Source organism: Trichechus manatus, unplaced genomic scaffold (assembly GCF_000243295.1).
Source record: "Trichechus manatus latirostris isolate Lorelei unplaced genomic scaffold, TriManLat1.0 scaffold00031, whole genome shotgun sequence".
Taxonomy (NCBI): domain Eukaryota; kingdom Metazoa; phylum Chordata; class Mammalia; order Sirenia; family Trichechidae; genus Trichechus; species Trichechus manatus.
The window spans coordinates 5222169-5245082 of NW_004443967.1; the positions used below are offsets into that span (position 1 = coordinate 5222169).

Below are 22914 nucleotides of genomic sequence, written 5' to 3' on the forward strand. Positions count from 1 at the left end.
ATTTTTCTTCCTGCTTACATAAATCCCACTAGGTGGCAGCAAAGATTTAAAACAATAAGGAAAATGCTGGGTGATAGAATTTTTTAAGCAGAAGATAAACTTCAGAGGTGGCTTTTCAACTCTATTTAAGTGGAGACTGTTGGGCTCAGGGAGGCTGGAGGAGTTATTCCAGGTCTCCTTGCTACAAGAGCAGGGCAGTCTAAGGAGGTAGATGGTGTGGGGATTGTAGAACTCGGGCTCTGGAGTCAGGAAGACTGGGACAAGTTACTCTCTCTAGACCCTTATTTCCTCATCTGTGAAATGCTAATAATACCCACTTCCTAGGAAGAGAAGAGGTGGTGCATTGTGAAGTGCTTTGCAGAACACCTGGAATGCTTGGTATATGTTAGGCACTCAGCACAGCCTCCCTTTCCCTTGGTTAGGGGCAGAGCTGGGATGAGAAAACAGATTTCTTGACTCTAAGTCTTGCTTGCTTTACAAGCACCTTAGTGTCCAGAAATTTCAAAGCTATGAAAGACACAATTTAAGAACAATAAGGACCAATAGGATCATTCTGCACTGAGGGCTTTCTATGAACGAGGCACTATGTGATGAGGGCTTTATAAACATGGTACCAGCTAGTCTTCCCAATCCTCCCAGTCAAGTGCCCTGCAATCTAGAAGCCCTCTGATATCATAGGTGGTGTCTTATACCTCTCTGATCCTCAGTGCCCTCCACAATGCCCCATGGAGGGGGGATGCTCTATAACTGATTTGGATAATCTCTTTCAAAGAAGGCAAACAACCCACCAAATGCTGAATACCTAAAGCCAGCCAGCTGGTAAAGTTGGGCTGGAAGTAGAGGCTGGAGTTGGGACTCCTTCATCTCAAACCTTAAGACATAAATCAAGCAAATCAACAAAGAACATCTCCTAGAAAACGGAATACCGGCCCACACCAGCTGACCCATAATACTCTGGTCTATTCCACAGAGCCTACACATTAATCTCTAGACGAAACCATATTCTTTGCTTAAGCCTTACATCATGCTGGAAAAGATGTAGAGAGAAAATAGTTATGCTGGATTGTTCACTCTCCCCATGCTCAGTCTAAATGAGCTCTTGTATAAAGAACAACGTGTCCTACTCTATATCTATTGTTTCCACATCGCTGAAGCAGCTGCTGATAAATATAGAAAGCTGGTGATTGCCACTGGAATTATTGTCACAGTCAGAAACAGGTGAATATGGAGCAGCACCAAGGAAATAAAACCCATTAGCAACCTGCCAACCTTCCACCAAGGAAAAATAGTGACCAAGTGGGAAAAACAAACCAAAAACCCCTAAACACTTTGCCCCAAACCAACAGAAAAGGTGGGATTTGGCTCCTCGTGTCCAAGTGAAACTAACATCCAAGTACACACCTGGTTCCATATTTACATCATTTTGTTCAAAGGCAATCAATATCCTTGAGAATACAGATCTCGTCTCCTTTAAAACAGTGATTTTTTTTTTTTTTTTTTTTGGCACAGGGGCATGGACACCTGGGTTTCAAAGGGATTTAAGTTGAAGAATGGGACATGTGGCTCTCGGGAAGGAAACTGGTGTTCTCTAGCTAAAACGGATGTCATTGCTTGGACAACACTTATGGTCCTGTCAGCCCGGATACCTATGTGCTCCTTCAGAACTATTTCTGCCTTCCTGGAATTCCCCTTTTGGCAAGAGGAAGGGCCAAAAATGTCATACTCTGTGAAGATTCCTTTCTGGAAAGCAAGGCTGAAAACGTGGAGCTATAGAAAAGAGAAGGCCTTTCTGAACTATGAGGTAACAAAATTCCCATTCATCTCAACCTTCCAGGCCTGCATGCTCCAGCCAGGCCTGGAATCACTAATGATGGTGGTAACTACTATTCAGAGGCCCCTGGGTGGTGCAAATGGTTAACATGCTAGGCTGCTAACTGAAAGGCTGGAGGTTCAAATCTACCCAGAGATGCCTTGGAAGAAAGGCCTAGTGATTTACTTCCAAAAAATCAGCCACTGAAAACCCTATGGAGCACATTTCTACTCTGACACACATGGGGTCACCATGAGTCCGAGCTGACACCACAGCAACTGGTTTCTGGCTAACTACCATTCAGAGCAGCTACCCATGTAAGATCCAAGCTTCCAGAATACAGAATAGGACTTTTCCTCACTAGAAATTTTCGGCCAAGGTTTCGGAGTTGAGGAGAATGGTGGTAAGTATCCTATTTTCCAAAAAAGCATGCTAGAAATATCCCTGCAGGACTTCCTAAAGACAGTAGAATCTATCAACCCCTACTGTTTCCCCACCTCCAGATACAGAACAGAAAAGAAGAGAATCAGCAGGGAGCTATGCACACGGCTGGGGTGGTGTTTCCCTCCACTCTGCCATGACAGCGTTTAGAGGACCCTGCAAGAAAGGCAGACCAGCCTGGATGTTTACCCCTTGGGGAAGCTCAGGTGCTGGTCCTGCCATCAGACACAAGAGAAGCTCAATGGAAGAGCTCTTGGGACAAATTACTTGTGTATCCTGGAGCTTGGAAACATTCATGAACAAAAAGCCTGGAGGCTGGGCAATTTGGAAGGCAGGAAGCTGGCTGGAGCTGCCCTTGAAGGCAGAAGTAGGGGTGGCGTGGGGACGCACAAGTGGTTTGTGGATGGTACCCAGGCCCAGGCATCTTGAGTGAACCCACCTGAGAAAGCTGCTTGCTGAAGGAGGGGGGCCCACTTGGCTAGAGGCTATGAGGAGGCTATAAGGAGGCTATAAGAGGGCAGTAGCAAAGTCTGGGAAAGGGGAGTAGGGGGGTGGCAAGAGATTGGCCAGAACTTGCATGCCTTTGTCAAGGAACTCATAATGGGTCCCACAAAAAACCTGTCATCAGCCAGGATTAGTTGAAAGAGAAGCATGACTGTGCCAGTGTTATAATACCCCTCTACCTCTAATTCTCCTCCCCTGGCCAGAGCCCAAAGGAGCCACAGGCAGGCTAGGAAGGAGGTGTGCCCCCTTCCTCATTGCAAGCCTCCAATTTGGGTGGAGCCTGAGCTGGGAAGAGACAGGCATCTCTGGAATGGATATGAGTATAGAATTTGAAACTGAACTAATTTTTAAGAGCTGAAAGTGACCAGAAAACTATGGGATCTGCATAAGATAGTCTTAAGGGATGGGAAACAGGTCTCTGATATATGATAATAGAAGTAGCAACAGGAAAAAAAAAAAGGCTCTTCATTGTTTTTGCCCCCATGTGTTTTACCACATTCAATTAACCAACCGGACAACTCACAGTGGTTAAGGACTTGGGAGTCAAAGAGACCCGGAGTCAAACTCCAGCTTGGCCAATGAACTGAGGGACCCTGGACAAGCTAGGTAACCACTGGCTTCAGTTTCTTCCTCTGTAAAATGGGTAGGTTCTGGGGTCATTGTGAGGATTAGAAGGAATATGCGTCATCACCAAGCAGAGTGCCAAGCACACGGTAAACACTCAATGTCTCTGAGTGTCCTCACATTGCAACAATCCAATACCATCTACACGTCACTCTTCCCCTTTGAAGAAAAAGGTCCATGCTCAGCAACTGGGGAAGGCGTTTTGGTTTCTCTGGCATAATTATCATAATATGAACATCTTATGTTACTCAGCTTTTAACTTTTGAGAGGTCTTAATGTCTGCTATCTCATTCCACCCTTGGACCTCCCCACTAGACTGGGAGGACAGCGATTACACACATTTTACAGACCTGAGAACATCTTAGGGCCAGAGCGATCCTGAAGACCACCTGATACACTTGCTTCATTTTACACCGAGGACACTAAGGCCCACAGTAGGTCTGCGTTTTGCCCTAAGCTGCACAGCTAAACAGCAGCTGAACAGACTGCTGAGCCTGTGTCTTCTCCTCCAGTGCACATGAACCTGGGCCTTTAAAGCCTACAGGGTTTCTTGGGGTTTTAAACCCCCAAACATGGGTTTGTTTCCTTGGCTATTCCACTGTAAATGGGGGAAAACAAAAACAAAAAAACAGCCAGGATGGAAGAAGAACACGAGATACTCACTGGAGGATAAAGAAGGGATAACTAGAGAATTATTGCCAAATAATATAAATTGTAAAAGGGACCAGAGAGCAATTTTACTCATCTAATTGATGCTTACTGAGGTACTGTGAACTGCTCCATAGGGTTTTCAAGGAGCAGTTGGTAGATTTGAACTGCCAACCTTTTGGTTAGCAGCCATAGCTCACTGTAGCTCTTAACCACTGCACCACCAGCGCTCCTTGAGGTACTATGATGTTATGAAACAGCTACAGAGATTCAGAGGCAGTTCAGAGCATTCCCTTCCTTTACTATAAAACTTTTAAAATTTAGAATTAAAAAAATGAGTCAAGTTTCAGTATTCAAACTGTTTCCCAGATAACTTCTACAAAATTCACGCTTTCTCTAAATACTTCTTTTAAATTATAAAAGAAGAAAGAAACAAATTTTTCATAAGCAAAGATTAGCACAGAAGTGCATGGCTATCCAAGTGGATGAAAAATAAATAGAAACAGAAAAACATTTCAGATTTAGTCTGTTATTAATAGACAGTTGAGTAAGACTTTGGAGACTCTCTAAAATATTCAAGTGGTGTCCTTTTAAGAGACTGTTAACTACAGGCACTTATCCCTGGCCAGGACTCAATCTAAGGAGCTTTGAGGAAGAAAATAAATTTAAGTCCCAAGGTTGGGTGAACTTGAGGTCCTGAATCTCATGACGTCTTATCTTGTCATTCAATTGTTCCTACAGGACACGGATTCCCCCATTATCTTATGTGATAAAATAGTGAAAGTACAACGCTAGAGAATAGTTGCTCTACCCAAAATAGAGAGAAAGAAGTAACACAGGAGAAGAGTGACCTCAGTGTGGGTCAGGTTGTGTTAGGCTGTTAACCAAATGCCTTCAACACGAGGCTTCAACACATGGCAGATTAGCCTCTGCCTCAGGGATTCCTGAATGGGAGTAACTGTCTGGAGGCACAGAGGGGCTGCCCACTTGATACAGGACACATATTCTCCAGTTTGCTGGGGGTCCCACCTCCATATTGTCTAAGTGTCCACTGCCACGTATTGTCACACTTGAACTGACATCCTGCATCGTCCTGGAGTTCGCAACTCATGGATTAAAACAAACAAAAAAACTAGACTTTCCGTATGTTATTGCTGATAACAAGTAAACCTACAGTTTTCAGATGTCCAAGGTATAAAGGATCTGGGCATCTGAAAATCTTTCCTGGACCAAAAAGGCCCCATCGTTTGGTAGTGATAAGAATATCAATCTAGCAAGTAGATATTGTTGAATGTTGAACCTTCGTCTTCTTCTGGGCTGGTGATTGTTGTCAGGCCCCAAACCAGACATCCATGCATTGACAAACACTGACGGGCGAAAGTTCATGTTTTTTCAGTTAAACCAAGTCACTGAAATGAGTCCACACTTCTCTTTTTTAGCATGTCATCGCAAATACCATGGGTACAGGGTCAACATAAGAAGGGTACAGAGAGGGAGAAACACAATGTGGATGTGCATATTTGTTAGGCTAAGCACATTTCAAGAATTAATATAAAAAATGCTCTCTAACTTCTGAAATTCTATGCTGTCATTAGCCAGAAAAGGAATATGAGGTCACAGGACAGACACTGGGTGGGGGGAGTCAGAACTTTCACATAGGAGCGATAAATTTCTACTCTATAGCAACGGAGGCCACAGTGCTATAAATGATTTGTAGCCCAGCTTCACTAAGAATGACCCAGAATTATTTTGAAAGGTTAATGTGCTGCCGGAATATGTGACCTTGAACCAGACTTTCCATAACCACTCATGTCCCTGCTTAGGTCAGTGGCCTGCTGTGCTGTTTTGATGGCCATGACGGAAATATTGTGAGCCAGAGTGGCCTCCGACGTGCTATTTTAAGTGAAGATTCTTGTTGTCTTTGGAAAACAACACGGCACAACAAACACGTTTTCATGGGCCACGATAGCAACGTATTATCAGCCTTCATCAGGAAAGCTGAAGGCAGGCTCAGCGGCAGCTGTTTTCTAAGTCCTCTATAATCTGATATTTGTCAATAAATCCTATCCTTCTCCCCGTCAAAGTGTAGATCACATATACTTACAGGGTTTCAGTTATTTTGGCCATAGTTTTCATAAATATAAACCACTGACAAATTTCAAACTGCCAATTCTAATCCCTGCACCGGTGCCCACAGAATCCTGTTAGGAGTATTATGAGTTCTCAAGGTCAGAAAGCCCTCTCCTTCACTAGTACTGGGTGTATTGTTGTTCCATATTCATGATTGGGATCTGAGCAGAAAATTAATAAGAGCTATAGCCTTCCTTTTCCTCTCAACTAACTGATTAAGAATTTATTAACCAGGGACATCATGGCTAACCTGTGTCCTCAGCACTGTTGATACTCTTTTCTGGACAGTGATCAGAAAACTGTGAGGCAGACTTCCACCAGCAGGCTGAGCAGTGGTCCCATAGTTTCTGCTTGAGTTAGGACCAGAAATGGAGTAAGAAACCAAAACCAAACCAAACCCGTTGCTGTCATGTCATTCCAACTCCTAGCGACCCTGTAGGACAGAGTAGAACTGTGCCATAAGGTTTCTAAGACTGCAAATCTTTCTGAAAGCAGACTGCCACGTCTTTCTCCTGCTGGGTGGCTGGTGGGTTCGAACCACTAACCTTTCAGTTAGCAGCCAGGCATTTAACCACTGTGCCACCGGGGGTCCTTGGGGGAACAAAAGGGGTCACAAAAGGAGAATGGCCAGAGTGGGAGAGGGAACAAACAAGTGAGGAAGAAAGACAGGGGCGCCAGCTGAACGCTGCTACCTGCAATTACCTGAGGCGCTAGTGGTGCCCATGCCACGTGAACACTCAGGGACACCTGCCCAACAGTTTCCAGGAGAGGGTTCAGAAAATTAGCAGCCACTGTTTTCAAGATTTGAGTATAGCCCTTAGCAAATCCACTTTCAAAATTGTACCAAGAAGGTTTGCTTTAACACCTTGAGCTGACTTCCCTAATTTAGTTGTAAACTTTAACCTGCCGAGGAGTTCGTAAAATTTGTAACTGGCTGTTCCCACCCCACTCCCTGCCCCCCAGCACATACTGGCTCTTGCCACAGAGGAAATCATACTCGAGTTCTATGTCAGCTTCTCAAGATTCAGTGGTCATTAGCAAACGTCAGTTCATTTACTCTTTTCCAAAGGCGGGAAGGAGAAAACAAGGGGTCGAATGTCAGTTTCAGGACCTTCATCATGTGACCTATCATTTAATACCCACACGGCTGAAGGTCACAGCAAGAGCAGAATACAGTGAGACATCAGTCTGGAATGCGCCTTTAATTTTATTTTGTAAAATTAGCATTATTGTATTTTTAATGTACTTTGTTTTTGAAAAGGTAATACATACACATAGTGAAAAATAATTTTTTTTTTTTGGAAAAGTAAAAAGTAATCGTCCTTTCTTCCCTATCTCCCAGCCCAACAGCAAGTCTCAAATATCAAGTCTCAGAGACAATCTGTATAAATACACAAGTATAGGTATACACAGAAGTCCTTTTGAAAGAGCTAGAGTTTCACTGGGGATTGAAATGGAACTTGGAAACGATTGCTGTTTTAAACATTAAAATTCTAGTTTTTCCAGTAAGTTATTAGGAGGTGTGGGTTTTATTATGTAAGCGGCAGATCTGCTGAAACTAAAACAGGAAATAACAAAATGCCATTAACATACCGCTCGCTGAAAGTACTTTTTAATTAGCCCCTTGGTTGTACCCATTACCTGTAGAGCAAGAACCTTTCTCCCTTTTCTGCAACTGTGATAACCAGGCTCAGGTTAAGTGAAAAAATGTGCCGCTCTGGAATCTTTATGTCTGACACACAATTGTTAGAGATTCAGTGTGAAAAATCTGGACATTAATATTCCTCTTTGCAACATACCTCATCTCTCTGTAATGAATCTCTGGCGACTACGTCGATTCCAAGCTGTCTCAACACCCACCCTATACCCAATAGAATGATATTCCCCAAAAAACCCATTGCTGTCCAGTCAATTCCGACTCATAGAGACCATACAGGACTATGGGGTAGTTCTACTCTGTCCTATAGGGTCGCTATGAGTCAGAATTAACTTGAGGGCACCCAATCACAACAACAGAACTGCCCCATAGAGTTTCCAAGGCCGTAATCTTTACGGAAGCAGACTGCCACATCTGTCTCCTGCAGGGCAGCTGGTGGGTTTGAACCACCGAGCTTTGGTTAGCAGCTGAGCACTTAACCACTGAGTCACCAGGGTTCCTTAGAGTAATATTATTCAGCCATAAAGAGAAATGGAGTCCTCATACATGCTACAACATGGATGAACCTTGAGAACGTTGTGCTGAGTGAAATAAGTCAATTACAGAAGGACAAATAGCATATGATCCCACTCATGTTAAATATCTAGGATAGGCAAGTATATAGAGATGAAAGTTCATTAGTGGTTACCAGGGGTGGGCACGAGAAAGAGGGAAAGGAGGACTCAATGCTTAGGGGACACTGAGCTTCTGTTAAGGATGATGATATAATTTACAAATGGATAAGGGCAATCGTTAAATAGCATGATGAACATAATTGATGCCACTGAACTATATACATGTAAACATTGTTGAAAGGTCAAGTGTTTCGTTACATATATATTCACCACAATAAAAAAAAAAAAAAAAAGAGTGATATTGAAACCATCACATCAGGTTAGAATTCTAAGATCAACAGAGCAGGGTCTTTCCAGGATCTCCTCCAGGACAGCGCTGGCTTCGAAATGCCCGGAGAGGTGTGGCTGCCCTCCAACATCTCTCAGAGCTGGGGACATATATTCCCTAACACTTCTACCTTTTCTTAAAAGCTTGTAATTCTGTCATCAACCAATTTATCTGAAACAATAAATAACCTCCCCTCCTCTTTTATTAAATAAGGGGTATGGGGGGAAAGTTGGGAAATGAGATTAGAAAGTGAAAGTGAGTTTACACATGCCTCCCACGTGCTCAAGCTGTAGCTGTGTACTTCTACAGACCTAGGAAAGGCCTTCGAGCAGCAGTCAGAACTCAGCCCTGCAGACCTGGCAGCTGAGATTTACTCCCTGCACAGCTCTCCCGGGACACCATCAATGCACACACTAAACTAACATTCGTGCACTTGCTATGTGCACATCGCTCTCCGCAAAGAGCAAAAAAAAAAAAAAAAATGCAGTCTTTGCCTTTGCACGGCTCATAGTCTGACAGGAAAGATAAACGTAGAGAACTAACAGCGCTGTGTGTGTATTATATGCGGTAATAGCTGCCATAATAGAGAGGCAAAGCACAGCTTTCACCAGGACACACGAGAGCTGGTCGGCTACAAACAGGCCCAAGAAACCGCAAAGCTTCTGGCCTTTTGTGTGACACTCAAAAAATAAACACTTTTTGAAGAGAAGACACGTGAACAAAACACAACAGGAAGAAGTTATGCATGATTGTACATATCTCTACAGAGCCATATCTTGAAGAATGCTTATCAAAATGTTAATAGAGGTGAGCTCTTGGTGATGGGATTGCAGTGCCTTTTATCTCCTTGTTTGTACTTTTCTGTAATGTCTGTATTGTTTTATAACCAGCTTATCATTACACAATAAAACCACCAAAAATGAGAAGATTGTAATTACCCCTGTTCAGAGGTAGACAAGGCTTTGATTCAATTTCCAGAATGTTTATCTTGGGCTTTATGTGCTAGGCCTTATATACGAGAGAAAGTCAACAGGGAGGGTCTTTATGTTCAAAGAGTTCATTGTCTTGAGGATGGGAGGATAGACACAGATGTAAATGATTAAAATGCAATAGATTATGTATTGATGTTGGTACATGCTGTGACAAATGTGCCATGGTAATGTAAGATGTTAACAGGGGAAGAAGCTGGGGGCAGGTTATATGGGAATTTCTTGGACTATTTTTTTTTCTTAGCTTTTCTGTAGATTTAAAACTATCTAAAAAATGTTTTAAATGTAATGAAATAATATGTTAAGTGCTAGAATAGAGGTTATGTGCAAAGTACTATGGGAGTTAAGAGGAAGACCTGACTGGCTTTGCCTGGAGAGGTCAAGAAAAGTTTAAAGGCTTTAAAACATTTCTTTAGAATAGTTTTAGATTTACAGAAAAGTTACGAAAATAGTACAGGGAGTTCTCATATAACCTGCCCCCAGCTTCTTTCCCCGTTGTTAACATCTTACATTGCTATGGCAATTTTGTCACAGTGTGTACCAACATCAATGCATAACCTATTGCATTTTAATTGTTTATATCTGTGTCCACCTTCCCTTTCTCAAGATAAGGAACTTAGATAGGCAATTTGGACCTAAAAGAATAAGTCAGCTACGTGCCTGGTGAATAGGGGGTGGAAGAGATTCTAGGCAGAGGCTAGAAAACGAGTAAAGGTGTGGACACATGGAAGAACATTGGTTTGGGGGAACATGGACAAGTCCAAGGTGGTCAGTGCATCAAAGAATTATAGACATGTGGGGGAATGAGGGTAGACGCACGAGAAGTATGGGTTAGTGACAGCTGCTGAAGGGCCTTGAACATTAAGTGAAGAATTGTGATCTTTATTTTGTAGGTACTGGAGAGTCATATTCACGCATGGATTAATTTATTATTAAATCAGCAAACATTTATTGGGCTCCTACTACATGCCAGGCTGTATACTAGAAATAAAGAATTCTAAGATAAACAGAGCAGGGTCTTTCCAGGATCCCCATTTTTAATAGATGAGCACTTTGGAAAGAAATTCTGACAGAAGTGTTCAAGGTGACCCGGGCTCGGAAAAGACTGAGAGGCAGTTGTCCTGACAGTAAAGCCATGCCAGGTGCGATGTGGGGACCATTTCACCGGGCAGATTACTTTTCTATTTCCAACATGGTTTAACATGGAAAAAAAGATTTAATTGGTTAAGTAACTAAAACTTGACCTTGCTCTTGCAAGCTGAAATGAGCATTGAACAGGAGGGCTAGCACTCCAGGTAACTACCCTCCCTGGTAACCTTCATTTTCAACCCAAATACCTTTGGTTAATGTTTGATGACTTCTGAGAAGATCAAAATGGGCAAAGTTTCTTTCCCTGGCAGTCATCCTACTCCAGAGAAGCAGGAAAACAGACAGAACTGGAATTTCACAACCTTCCAAACCTCTCCAACATTCTCAGATATGAAGTAGGATCAGAAATAACTGCTGTGAGTGCTCCAAATGAAGGGGGTCCTGCTTTGGACTTCCCAAAGAGAAACTTGCTTCTAACAGCTCTGGTGGGTGAGCCCTTCACATTACGCTAGAGCTGAAATCACAGGTGGGAACAATTATGGTCATTTCCTTCATATAAAAGCTTTTGCAGGTAAGTGAATTTCTTCAGATTAGTGAAAATCCACAGATTTAAAGTTTCACATAAAAAATGTCTTTATTTATATTCCCAGCTTACTCATGTGGATGTAGTCCTTGACTAGAAAAATTCCGGGGCAATGAGTGATCTCCTCACATGGGTGTAGAATCCCCAGCCCTGTGGTGAAGGTCACATGCAGGGCAGGAGCCCCGACCAGCATCGCTGCTTGTCTACTTCTCCTGCAGTTTCCCAAAGCTCACAGAACAAGAACTCAATGCACTTTAACTAGAAGGCTCCCAACGAACCCGATTCCCACACGTTACAGAGGAAGGGGACCCTTTGGGAAATTTTGGCATGAGGACCCCGACAAACCCTTGGAGCACTGAAGACTAAGGAGAAATGACGTGGAGAATGAAAGCAAAGGACGTTATAGAGATCCAAGCAACCTGCCTCTGTTTCTGCCTCCAAGGTTTTTCCTAATCTCTGTGAGCCTTCCTGCTCTGGCATGGTATCTTTTTTTGTTGTTGTTGCTGAAAATGTACACAGCAAAACATACACCAAGTCAACAATTCTTACATGTACAGTTTTTTCAGTGATGTTGACTACATTCTTCTAGTTGTGCAACATTCTCACTCTCCTTTTCAGAACTGTTCCTCCCCCATTAACATAAACTCACTACCCTCTAAGCTTCCCATCTAACCTTTCGAGCTGCTCTTGTCAATTTGATCCCATGTAGATAGTTCTTTCAAAGAGCACAACTCTGGCATGCTATCGTAAACAGTTGATAGTTCATAAATGCTTGCTGATTATGAAGAGGGTGATGATGTTATAGCCTATTCTTTTCTCATCTACTTTTGTACAGTCTTTGGAACTCCATACTACCAGCTGGCATCAAGTTGATTTCGATCCCTATAGAGCAGAGACTGTCTTACACAAAAGTTCAGAAATCAATGCCTGAATAGTAAGTTACTGTCTTGTAAGTATACGGTGCTTTAATATATTTATTCGTTTAACCCTATAAGGTGGATACCTAGTACCATCCCATTTTACAGATGAGGAAATGGAGAGCAGAGAGGTAAAGAGACTGCTCACAGTACACAAGATAGGAAATGGCAGAGCTAGAACCTGACCCCAGGCAGATCTGCATCACCCCACCTATTATGTGCCTCAGCAGACAATTCTCACTCAGCCGGCAAATGATTTTTTGAGAGTGATCACACAGGTAAAGGAAAACTTTCTTGCAACTATTAAAAGTTACTGCACCAAATAGAAAAGTGAAATAATTGGAAAACTCTTCTTTCCCTTTAAAAATGATCTTTATCTGAAATGACTTAAATTTGGTCGGAGTAAAGCATTTTCCCCATACCTGTAGGAGTTCCAATTGCAGTTGAAATAATGACAACGCTATACATAGAAGGGGAAAGGAGAAGAAGATGGGTATGGATGTGTTTGCGTGTGGGCATTCACCGCGTCAATCAGCCCAGCCCACATGCAGTCAGACGCCAGTCAGCCGCCCTTTGAAATGGAAAAGGCGATTGTAGACAACAGCCCACTCCAGCTCAGGTGCCTAAAATAGACATGGGCTCTGTCGGCAAAGACAATCCCAACCCCGTTCCCTGTGCTTCTAGCTTCTTGGTCGCCATACACAGACTTCACCCCCACACCCTTCCTTAACCCCTGGGAACTCAGTCCTTCAAATTACCAGTAAATACATAGAGAAAATAGAATGAAATTAAGTTTTAGAGGATTATGCTCAATGTTTTGGCAGAACATAATGTCTTCTGTCCATAAAAATTTTTTTTTAGTTATGGATCAGCTGGACATAGACAATTGATTATTTTTTATTAGTAGTAAAAGTTTAATTAATGGTCACACAGCCTTGTTATGTAAGTTTTATTATTATCTCCATTTTATATAATGTTTATTGCTTATTGAATTGAAATTGCATTAGACTGGATGCAGCAACAGTTTTATCTAATTCAGGGGCATTCACATTTTATTGAAGTAGTCTGTTTATATGAGAAATTTCCTGATAGTTCCCATTTGCCAAATCACGATACAACAGAGAGGCAGCTCTGGCATGTGGAAAGAGCACTGTCGTTGGAGTTAAAACACTTGCATATATCTGCACGAGTCAGGTCATTGCTCCAAGGCTCAGTGCCCCCACCTTTGAAAATAAGAGTGACAGCTATGTTATAAAAGAAATATTAGGGACGGCAATATGGAATCTAGAGCAAGACAGCCTGGGTTTGAATCCTAGCTCTGCCATTTACTCTCTGTGGACCTTGGGCAAATTACTTAACCTCTAGCGCCTTTCATTTCTTCATCTGTAAAAAGGGGGTAATATTAGTGTGTAGTAAAGGACTGACTCAGTAGGTCTGGGGTATCCAAAGAAAGGTCTGGTCCTTGACCAGCTCCTGGGAGATATCCTCTAAGCCCTTGGAATATCCTGTCTGATAAGAGTATCTTTGTTTACCTGGGATCTTGGACCATTCCAGATAGTTTATGCTAACAATGTGATTTATGATGGGGACATTGGGCCACCCTGTAATCAACCTGACTTCTGGAGGGGCTCCATGCCTATATGACTGACCCCCAATAAAATCCCTGGACACTAAGGCTCATATGAGCTTCCCTGGTTGACAATACTCCATATGTATTGTCACCCGTGGTTGCTGGAAGAATTAAGCACTGTTCGTGCACTCCACTGGGACAGGACAACTCGAAGCTTGTGCCTAGTCTCTCCTAGACTCTGCCCTATGTGCCTTTTACCTTTGCTGATTTTAACCTGTATACTTTCACTGTGATAAACAATAGCCTTGCGTATAAAAACTTTTCTAAATTCCATGAGTCTTCCTAGTGAATCATTGAACCTTAGTGTGATCTTGGGGATCCCTGACACAATTAGTATACATCTATAGGGTGGTGACAAGGATTAAACGAGCTAATATTTGTAAGACAGTTACACAGTAAATAATATGTGAGTGTTTGAAGAAGAAAATACAATAGCTATAAAGGTTAGAGGAATTACTTTAAGGTAGAAGAAAGCACCGAGCATAATGCAATAGAGATGCCCTAGCCTCTGAGCAGCTGGAATAGAAATGCTGCATCTCTATTCAGAAAACTCAGAGAATATTTTGTACACATTCTCACTGCACCATCACTTAGCTTCTGCTGGCCATTCTTGCCTCTGTCTTCCCTCTCAAACTCCAATTCAGTGACTACGGGAAACCAGCCGCCAGATGTGAAATAAAACTGTGGTTCAGATGAGCAAACCAGTTTTTGAACAGAGCATTTCAAAGGAAAAAGAAGATGCTGGCTCTCTGATATATTTCACTGACTCTGTGAACATTATCAAGGGAGAGCATAAATGTTTCACACTAAAAAAAGATACATTTTCGGCTTCTATTTAGGAAGCTTTGCCAAGTTTAGAGAGTTGCTTTATTATTTTTTAAAAAAGGAATTAAAGTCACACCAGGATAATTTTAAAGTACAGAATATTCTTAAAACATTACAAAATTACAACCAAATGTTTTCTAATTATGCTCCAATGAATTTCAGAAGCTGGCTGAAAATTCCCCATTGCTCTAGTATTTGTGTTCCTGCCTAGTCTGAGTATTTTGCATGTGTGTATCTAGATATAAGAGCTCTTTTTTCCACAGACATCCACACCCACATGCCACACAAATGCCATTTGAGTACTTATCTAAATAGACAAGTACTTGTTAAAAATAAAAATGTTCTGATTGAAGGAATTGCACAGAAATGGAATTCTCTCCATCATGAGCAAAGGAGAAAGCATGATTTGGCCCAAGAATTTGCACACAAGCAATAATTATTAAATCTAGTATTAAAAAGGCAACAAATCTGAGTTTGATTACATTTTTACACTTATATTTTTATCATTTATTTTTTATGTTGTATAACATGTATGTCATATAAAAATAGAAAATACAGACAAAGAAAAAAGCATTTAAATAAAAATTTGAATAACCATTTTGGTAGAGCTGTGACCGGAAAACACATTCCCAGCGTGTACAGACTGAGAGGGCTGAAGGTCTTTAAAAAGTATCCCACTTCTGTTTCTTAAACCAAACAACGAGGAGTATTAGGCGAAACAACAAAGAGAGCAATAACCAGGAGTCAAAAGATCTGCATATAATCCAACCTTGTCATTGAATAACTTGTATGACCTTGAGTAAGCTCATGGGTCTCAATTTCCCCACCTATCCAAAAACATGGTTGGGCATTACAAAACGGAGGATGCAACCATTCCTGTCACAGGCCTTATGGACATGATTTTCTGCTACAGCTGTCATCATAAAACTCTCTTTCCTTAACTAAACTGAAGAATTCCTCCAAAGGTTTTAGGTAGTGTACTTGCAAAGCAATCCCTCTGTGATGGTTTGAATTGCATCCCCCCAAAAGATATATTCAAGTCCTAATACCTGGCACCTGTTAATGTGACCCTTATTTGAAAATAGGGTCACTGTAGATGTAACTAGTAAGTTACATGCAATCATACTGGAGAAGAGTGGGCCCTAATCCAATATGATTTATGTCCTTATAAAATGAGAAGAGACACAGACAGACACAGAGGGAACACAGCCATGTGAAGACATGGCAAGGATTGGAGTTATGCTGCTACAAGCCAGGGAACACCTGGAGCTACTAGAAAAAGACAAGTAAGAGTCAAGGACAACATCTTCCCCTTCCGAGAGAGCATGGATCTGCCAAAACCATGAACTTGGACTTCTAGCCTCCAGAATAAATTTCTGTTGCTTTAAGCCACCAGCTTTGTGGTAATTTGTGAAGGCAGCCCCAGGAAACTAATGCACCCTCTCAAACAATGCCTGTGACTGTGCCCACGATGACCTTCCCAATGACCTGGGCCTAGCCTAGTTTTCTCTCTCTGGGCAAGGTACTTAAGAACAGTGACTGTTTCACCCTGAAACCCTACCAGGGTTCTAGCGTTGTGCCTTGCTTTGTAGTTGTTGTCCTACTCCAGCCCTTGCTATTTATCAGTGAGTCGTATAAATTCATAACCTAAGGATCCGGTCCTGTGTGTTGAATAAGGTGCATCCATACTTTCATTTTCTCCTTTCCTCCCAGTGGTCAAAATCCAATTTCCATGCAAATACTTTGGCCAGAACATTTTTATTTTCAACCACCATAAGGCTCTTCTATTTAATGGGAAGATTTGGAACCCCTGTTATAAACCATACAAAATTCCTCCGGAGCAGAAGCAGCTTATCTCATACTTATGTACTGAGACTCGCAGGGCTTAAAGGATTCATTCCAGGTCTCTCAAGGATTGGCGAAAGACACAAAAACCATTTCCCAATGGCCAGGAAAGGGAGGAGGCGAGACAGAAGTGGAGCTTCCTTGCTTGATGTGCTCAGAATGTTTCACTTAAAAGTCCTTAACTGACCTGCACCTACCCAAGGTCATTCACTAGAAGAAATAGTGTAATCGGCCACTACTTTTATTTCGGGGCAAGTTGGTTCTATTGGGATTCACACAGGTCAGATGAGGCCTTTTCATAAAGAATTACAAATCCCACCATCTATGTGGGGCTTGTTCCCACGCTTTCTTCAGGTCTCTCTTGAGGTGCCATCTTTTAGAGAAGTCATCCCTGACTGCCTGTATAAATGCAGCCCCTTGACCCTACCTCATTTTTCCTTCTAGGACTTAATTACCTCTTGGCATAGCAGATATTTTTGTGTGTCTGTATTTATTGTCTACCTGCTCCCAATGGAAAGCCAGCTTCCTGAGGATACAGAGTTTATGTTTATGGCTATCTCACTGGTGCAATGCACATTGTAGGTGCTCAGCAAATTATCTGCTAAATGAATAAATGACAGAGATCTTCCAGATGGATAAAGGACGATTTAAGGGTAAGTGTAAGTCACCACGGAGTCCCGGGGTAGTGCAAATGGTTAATGTGCTCAGCTGCTAACTGAAAGGATGGAGGTTTGAGTCCACCCAGGGCACCTTGGAAGAAAGGCCTGGCAATCTACTTCTGAAAAATCAGCCACTGAAAACTCTATGGAGCACAGTTCTATGATGACACACACAGGGTCACCATGAATCAAAACTGATTCCATAGCAACTGTTAACTGGTCTAAGTCACAACATTTGCAACTTGGGGACAGTGGAGACAGATTTTTTAACAGAGAGAACAATCAATTACATCACCTCCAAATGCGGTCACATCTCAACCTCCATGACCACAGATGGGCATTCTCTAAAGTAAAGTGTTAGAATTCTTTGTCCTTCGTTTAAAGTTAAAATGCACAGTTTGATGTCCAGCTCTTTGTCTTTTTGAAATAAAGGAGATGTTTTTCACTGCATGGGTTTTAGTGAATGGCTTCACCAAGGATCATGATTTCCAATTGAAAATGTCTTAGACAGAACTACTTTTGGTTCCAGTGAAACAGGCTTTTCCAAAAAAGTAGCCAGCTACAGGTACCTGCCTACGCTACCTTTGAGCTACGAAGGAATTCATTTCAAACGGTCACTGGGCACTTACTGCTGGAGCAGGTGGCTTCCTTAGGGCTGGAGGACATCGGCTGGGCACAGAGTTGACAAAGGCAGTCTCTCCCATTGAATGTGACTCGGTCTCCGGGTGGAAACGGGCGCCTGGAGACAGAAAGACATCACCCTCAAGGTTATTCTAGTGATTTCATTGCTTTCCTTACTCTTCTGTTTGCTGCCCTCTGGTGCAAATTCATTTCTTGGAGGAGCACCAGCCAAAATGTCTGAAATGCAGTCTTAACCAAGCCAGCCAGCTGGATACAATCCAAACAAATAAATCATTTGAGGGAAGAAGGGAGAGAGCACTGGTTCAACCACAACCAGACAGTAAAATGGAATGATTTACTCCGCACATTAGTAGAAGGATGTTCCAACAAGTTATCAAACAAGGCACACAGAACAGTAAATTTCCAAATGGAAAATCCTTCATGAAGAACTATTTTAAATGCCATGAATTCCTACTCCAGCTTCAAGCCCCTCCCCAGGAGAACTGGTCACAACTCAAGCATTAGCTCTTTCGGCTCTCTGGAGCCACGCCTAGATCTGTGTCATAATTACACTGAATTAGACTGTGTCTCAGGCAGCTGAATGGATGGCCTGAATGTTTCAGTGTCTGAGACCCTGTCCCTTATAAGCCTGGAGAAATCTGACATACTGTCAATAGGAAATATCTGCATAAGAATTAGTATTAACTTTTCAGAAAGGCAATTTCCTTCCACGTTAGCTATTCAGCAGTAACAGCACATTTTGCGAAAATGTTGTCTTCTGCATGTATGTTATCAGTTTCTTTTCCTCCCAGTTCAGCAGGCAGACAGCCTGTTTAAAACAGCCACTAATATTGACATACGACAATTTCCATGCCCGTTTATTCGCAATCAGCCAATTTGCCAGTAATCTTCATCAACATGAGTTTTCAAATGTGTGATACTATCAGTTAGGAAATGTAAAAAACTCACAAGCCAGATGCTGTCACAAATGGGAGTCAGAAGCAATACTTAAGGACAAGTTCAAGCTTCTGGACATCGTATTTTAGTTTCACAGCCGCTATCTCTCTGTAAGTTGCCCCTCTGCTGCCTAACTATAACACACAACACACACATAAGTAAATGTGGACTTAAAACAACTCCATAAATGGGCTTGTACCAGTGATCAAGGAGACTTTTAAATTCTTATATCAATGGATTTCACAAGTCCCGAGGAGCAGAGGTCTTCTCTCCTATCCTGGTGCTCTGTCACTTTCCACCTTGTACAGATATGGCCCAGAGAGGTTCACTGAGTTGCCTGGATTACCCAGTGTCTTAGTTATCTAGAGCTGCTATAACAGAAATACCACAAGGGGAAGGCTTTAACAAACAGAAGTTTATTCTCTCACAGGCTAGGAGGCTAGAAGTCTGAATTCAGGGTGCCAGCCCAGGGGAAGGCTTTTTCTCTCTGTCAGTTCTGGGAGAAGGTCCTTGTCATCAATCTTACCCTGGTCTAGGAGCTTCTCAGCACAGGGACCCCAGATCCAAAGGACACGCTCTGCTCCTGGCACTTCTTTCTTGGTAGTATGAGGTCCCTCTCTTCTCTGCTTGATTCTCTCTTTTTATATCTCAAAAGAGATTGACTCAATATACAACCTAATCCTGTACATTAAGTCCTGACTCATTAACATAATTGCCTCTAATCCTGCCTCATTAACATCATAGAGGTAGAATTTACAATACATAGGAAAATCACATCAGATCACAAAATGGTGGACAACCATAGAATACTGGAAATCATGGCCTAGCCAAGTTGATAAACATTTTTGGGGGACACAATTCAATCCACAACACTCAGCTAGGGAGACCAGGCTAGAGGCAGGTACAGGTGGCTAACACCAGCTCAGAACTTGCTCTCTCTTTAACAATCAAAGTCATACTCTGGGGACGCCAGTGGGCCTACTGGTTCATGCTCATTAATTAAACCTAAATAAGCCTCAAACCTGCTCTGTAAGAAGGGCTTAGAGTTTATATGGACCAGGGTCTCCCAATCTGGCTGAGTAACACTGTACTTGAGAACCCCCCACCCCGCCCCCCCAACTACTATATCAGAATCAGGGTTTGGTTTTGGGTAGGAAGGCTAGAAATGGGTATTTTTAAAGAGACCCCCCCACTCCAGGGGATGCCAGTGATCAGCCAGGTTTAGGGAGCCACTCTCATCTAGTCCACGGCCTCTTATTTTACAGATGAGGCAACTGCCTTGGAAAGGTTAATACACACAGCTCTCAGTCCGTCAAGCGGGACTAGAACTTCGGTCTCCTGAATGCCAGCCCAGGGCTCTTGAGCATGTGTGCTACAGCCTGAAAAGAGAGATGTCAGCATGAAGCTTTGCTTTTGATTAAATACAGACAAAATTTTCACCCATTAAGCCAGAATTTTTCCAAAAAATTGCGATTTTTAAAGAATGTAATTAATTGAGAAATGAGATAATAGCTATCCAGCTATTAAAATAATTTTATTATGGATATTTCCTCGAAGTCTTATTATGATTTATCTATCCGTATTATCTTGTTAATTAATTACATAAAATTACATCCCTCTGGCTTAGAAATATGAGATGCTGAAAAACAAAAAAAAACCTCCTCTGTTTTTTAGAAAGGCATAGCAAAATGCAACAAACAATAATCAACACTACTCCAAAAGGCATGGGATTGCTGAATTAGAATTGATCAATACACTGGCTGAAACTTGTTGGTCAGTCTCTTACAGGAATCAAACCATCTTAAATTCCATATGGGTAGTCCTCAAAACACAACAACAACAAATCGTCCCACTCACACTTCACATTTCTCTCTGACTGATCATTTTAATCAAGCTGGCTTGTGAGGTTAGACTTAACCTTGGTAGGTAACAGATGCCTATAGAGCAGAGGCTGGCAAACTTTTTCCCTAAAAGGTCAGATGGTAAATATTTTTTTACGCTTTGCAGGCAATAGGGTTTTTGTCAGAACTACTCAAATCTGCCATAAATAATATGTAAATATATAGGTATGGCTATGTTCCAATAAAACTTTATTTATAAAAACACGCAGTAGGTCTAATTTGGTCCATGGGCTATAGTTTGCCAACTCCTGCTATAGAGTAAATGAGACTATTTTAAATACATGCACGCGTGCACACACACACACACACACACACACACACACACACACACAAGAACTTATACTTCCAAATAAGCTTTATCTTTCTAAGCAATTACACCATTTCCCCGATGTTGTCATTCTCCAACATGTTTCAAGACTCAGAGCTACTTTCATATTTGGTTTCAAACCACTTAAAATCAGCCATATTACTTCACAGTGGACATCGTATCTAAAGTTTCCCAACTAAGACTGATAATACAGTAGGAAGATAAAGAAATCTAAGGACACATAAGAAAAAGGATTTTGAAGACTAAATACAACTCAAGATAAAAGATGTTGTATCCCAAGCTATAAGAGCCAAACCCAGTATCTCCCTGCTGGGGGAAGATGTAGGCATTGCAAAGACAATCACTTACTTGCAGATAGTACAGGCAAAGCAGTTGGGGTGGTAGGTCTTGCCCAGAGCAGTCACCACCTCTCCTTCCACGAACTCCCCACAGCCATGGCAGCATGTCCCATACATCCGCTGGTAGTCCAGGGTGCAGAGGTACTCCCCGTTCTTGATGAAGAAGCCCCCTTGTGCCAGGTCACAGCCACACACTATAGAGAGACAAGTTCACATCTGGTCATCATCAGCCAAGTTTCTGGGCAGCAGATGCCTTCTACTGAAGGCTGGTTGCTTACTCTATGATCTCAATGGTTTGGGGTTACTGGAGGGAGGGGAGTGGTACAAAGAGCTATTTATTGTTGGGCTCTGATTTCTCTCTTGCATCCCTCCCCCCTTTTTTCCTCTCCCTTTGGGAGTTATGCGATATCTCATACAAGTAAAATCCATTGGCTAGGTCTCAACTGCTTTTGTAGTATGTCTAAGATTCAGAGGTAATCAAACAGCCTTTGATGGAAAGATACCGTTGGTGAAGGCTGTTTCTAATATGAACAAAGGTATCCCTTGCAGTGCTATTTAGGAGAGGTGCCCACCACTTGCCAACACAACTACTTGGTTTTGGCCAAGATTGTTACTGAGCTGAGTAATAAATTCCCACTATTCCAAAAGCAACATCTGAAATTTCCAGTTTCCATTTCTTCACATGTGGGAAATACTTTCCCATAGTTATGAAAAATTTAGATGTTTAATTTTCTCTTTGTGGAGTAAATAGGAGAAGCCAATTATATATATGTTTGTGTGTATGTGTGTGTGTGTGTGTGTGTGTGTGACATATATATGTATCTGTGTATAGAGGCATAGTGGGGAGGGCCGAGGGGGACATTTGCCCCCAGGCACAAGTCCAAGGGGGTGCCAAATGAGGCACGGAATGACATTCCAAGGTGCCACAAATATGAAAGGCACCTGACTAAGGCAGCTGGATAAGAGCGGGGAAGATGTTTCTGCGGACCTGTTGCCGCCATCAACGTCTATTCATCTTGAAATAGAGGAGGAGGCACAACTTTGAGATTGCCCTGGGCGCTCACTATCCTTGCTACACCCCTGACTGTGTATATATACTGTGTATGTGTCTATATATACGTACATATATATGTATTAGTGACAGATAAAAATGAACAGTTATACCAAAAAAGAAAAGGGGACATGTCTAGGATAAAACTGTTGTTCACAACCTCGATACATGCAAAAGGGGATTTGTTGTGTCCAGATTTCGGCGTCTCTTTCAAAGCTGTGCAGCTGTGGATTCCAGAGACGGTGCAAACAAGCAGGTCCTGGGGTGCCAGGGGTTGAGGTCTAGTCTACGTGTTCAGGCAAGACCAGAGCAGGTCACAATAATGTCGAAAAACAAAGCCTAAAGCAGCCCATGAAAGTGAAGATTTTCCAGGGCTTAATGACTGGGAAGCTACAGCCAAGGACGGAATCTCCACCCTTAACCTC

General features: G+C 42.2%; 1 protein-coding gene across 8 annotated transcripts in view; it reads right to left on the reverse strand.

The window, feature by feature from the left end:
• Positions 1-22914, reverse strand: part of ABLIM1 (actin binding LIM protein 1) — a 186796-nt gene that overhangs the window by 110547 nt on the left and 53335 nt on the right. For all 8 annotated transcript variants that reach the window (XM_023729976.1, XM_023729975.1, XM_004374865.2 and 5 more), the window contains 2 exons: positions 21449-21632; positions 17923-18032 (listed from right to left, as the gene is read on the reverse strand). In XM_023729976.1, the coding sequence (XP_023585744.1) occupies positions 17923-18032; positions 21449-21555 (217 nt within the window). In that variant the 5' untranslated portion in view covers positions 21556-21632. Of the gene's footprint in view, positions 1-17922; positions 18033-21448; positions 21633-22914 lie in introns of those variants that run through there.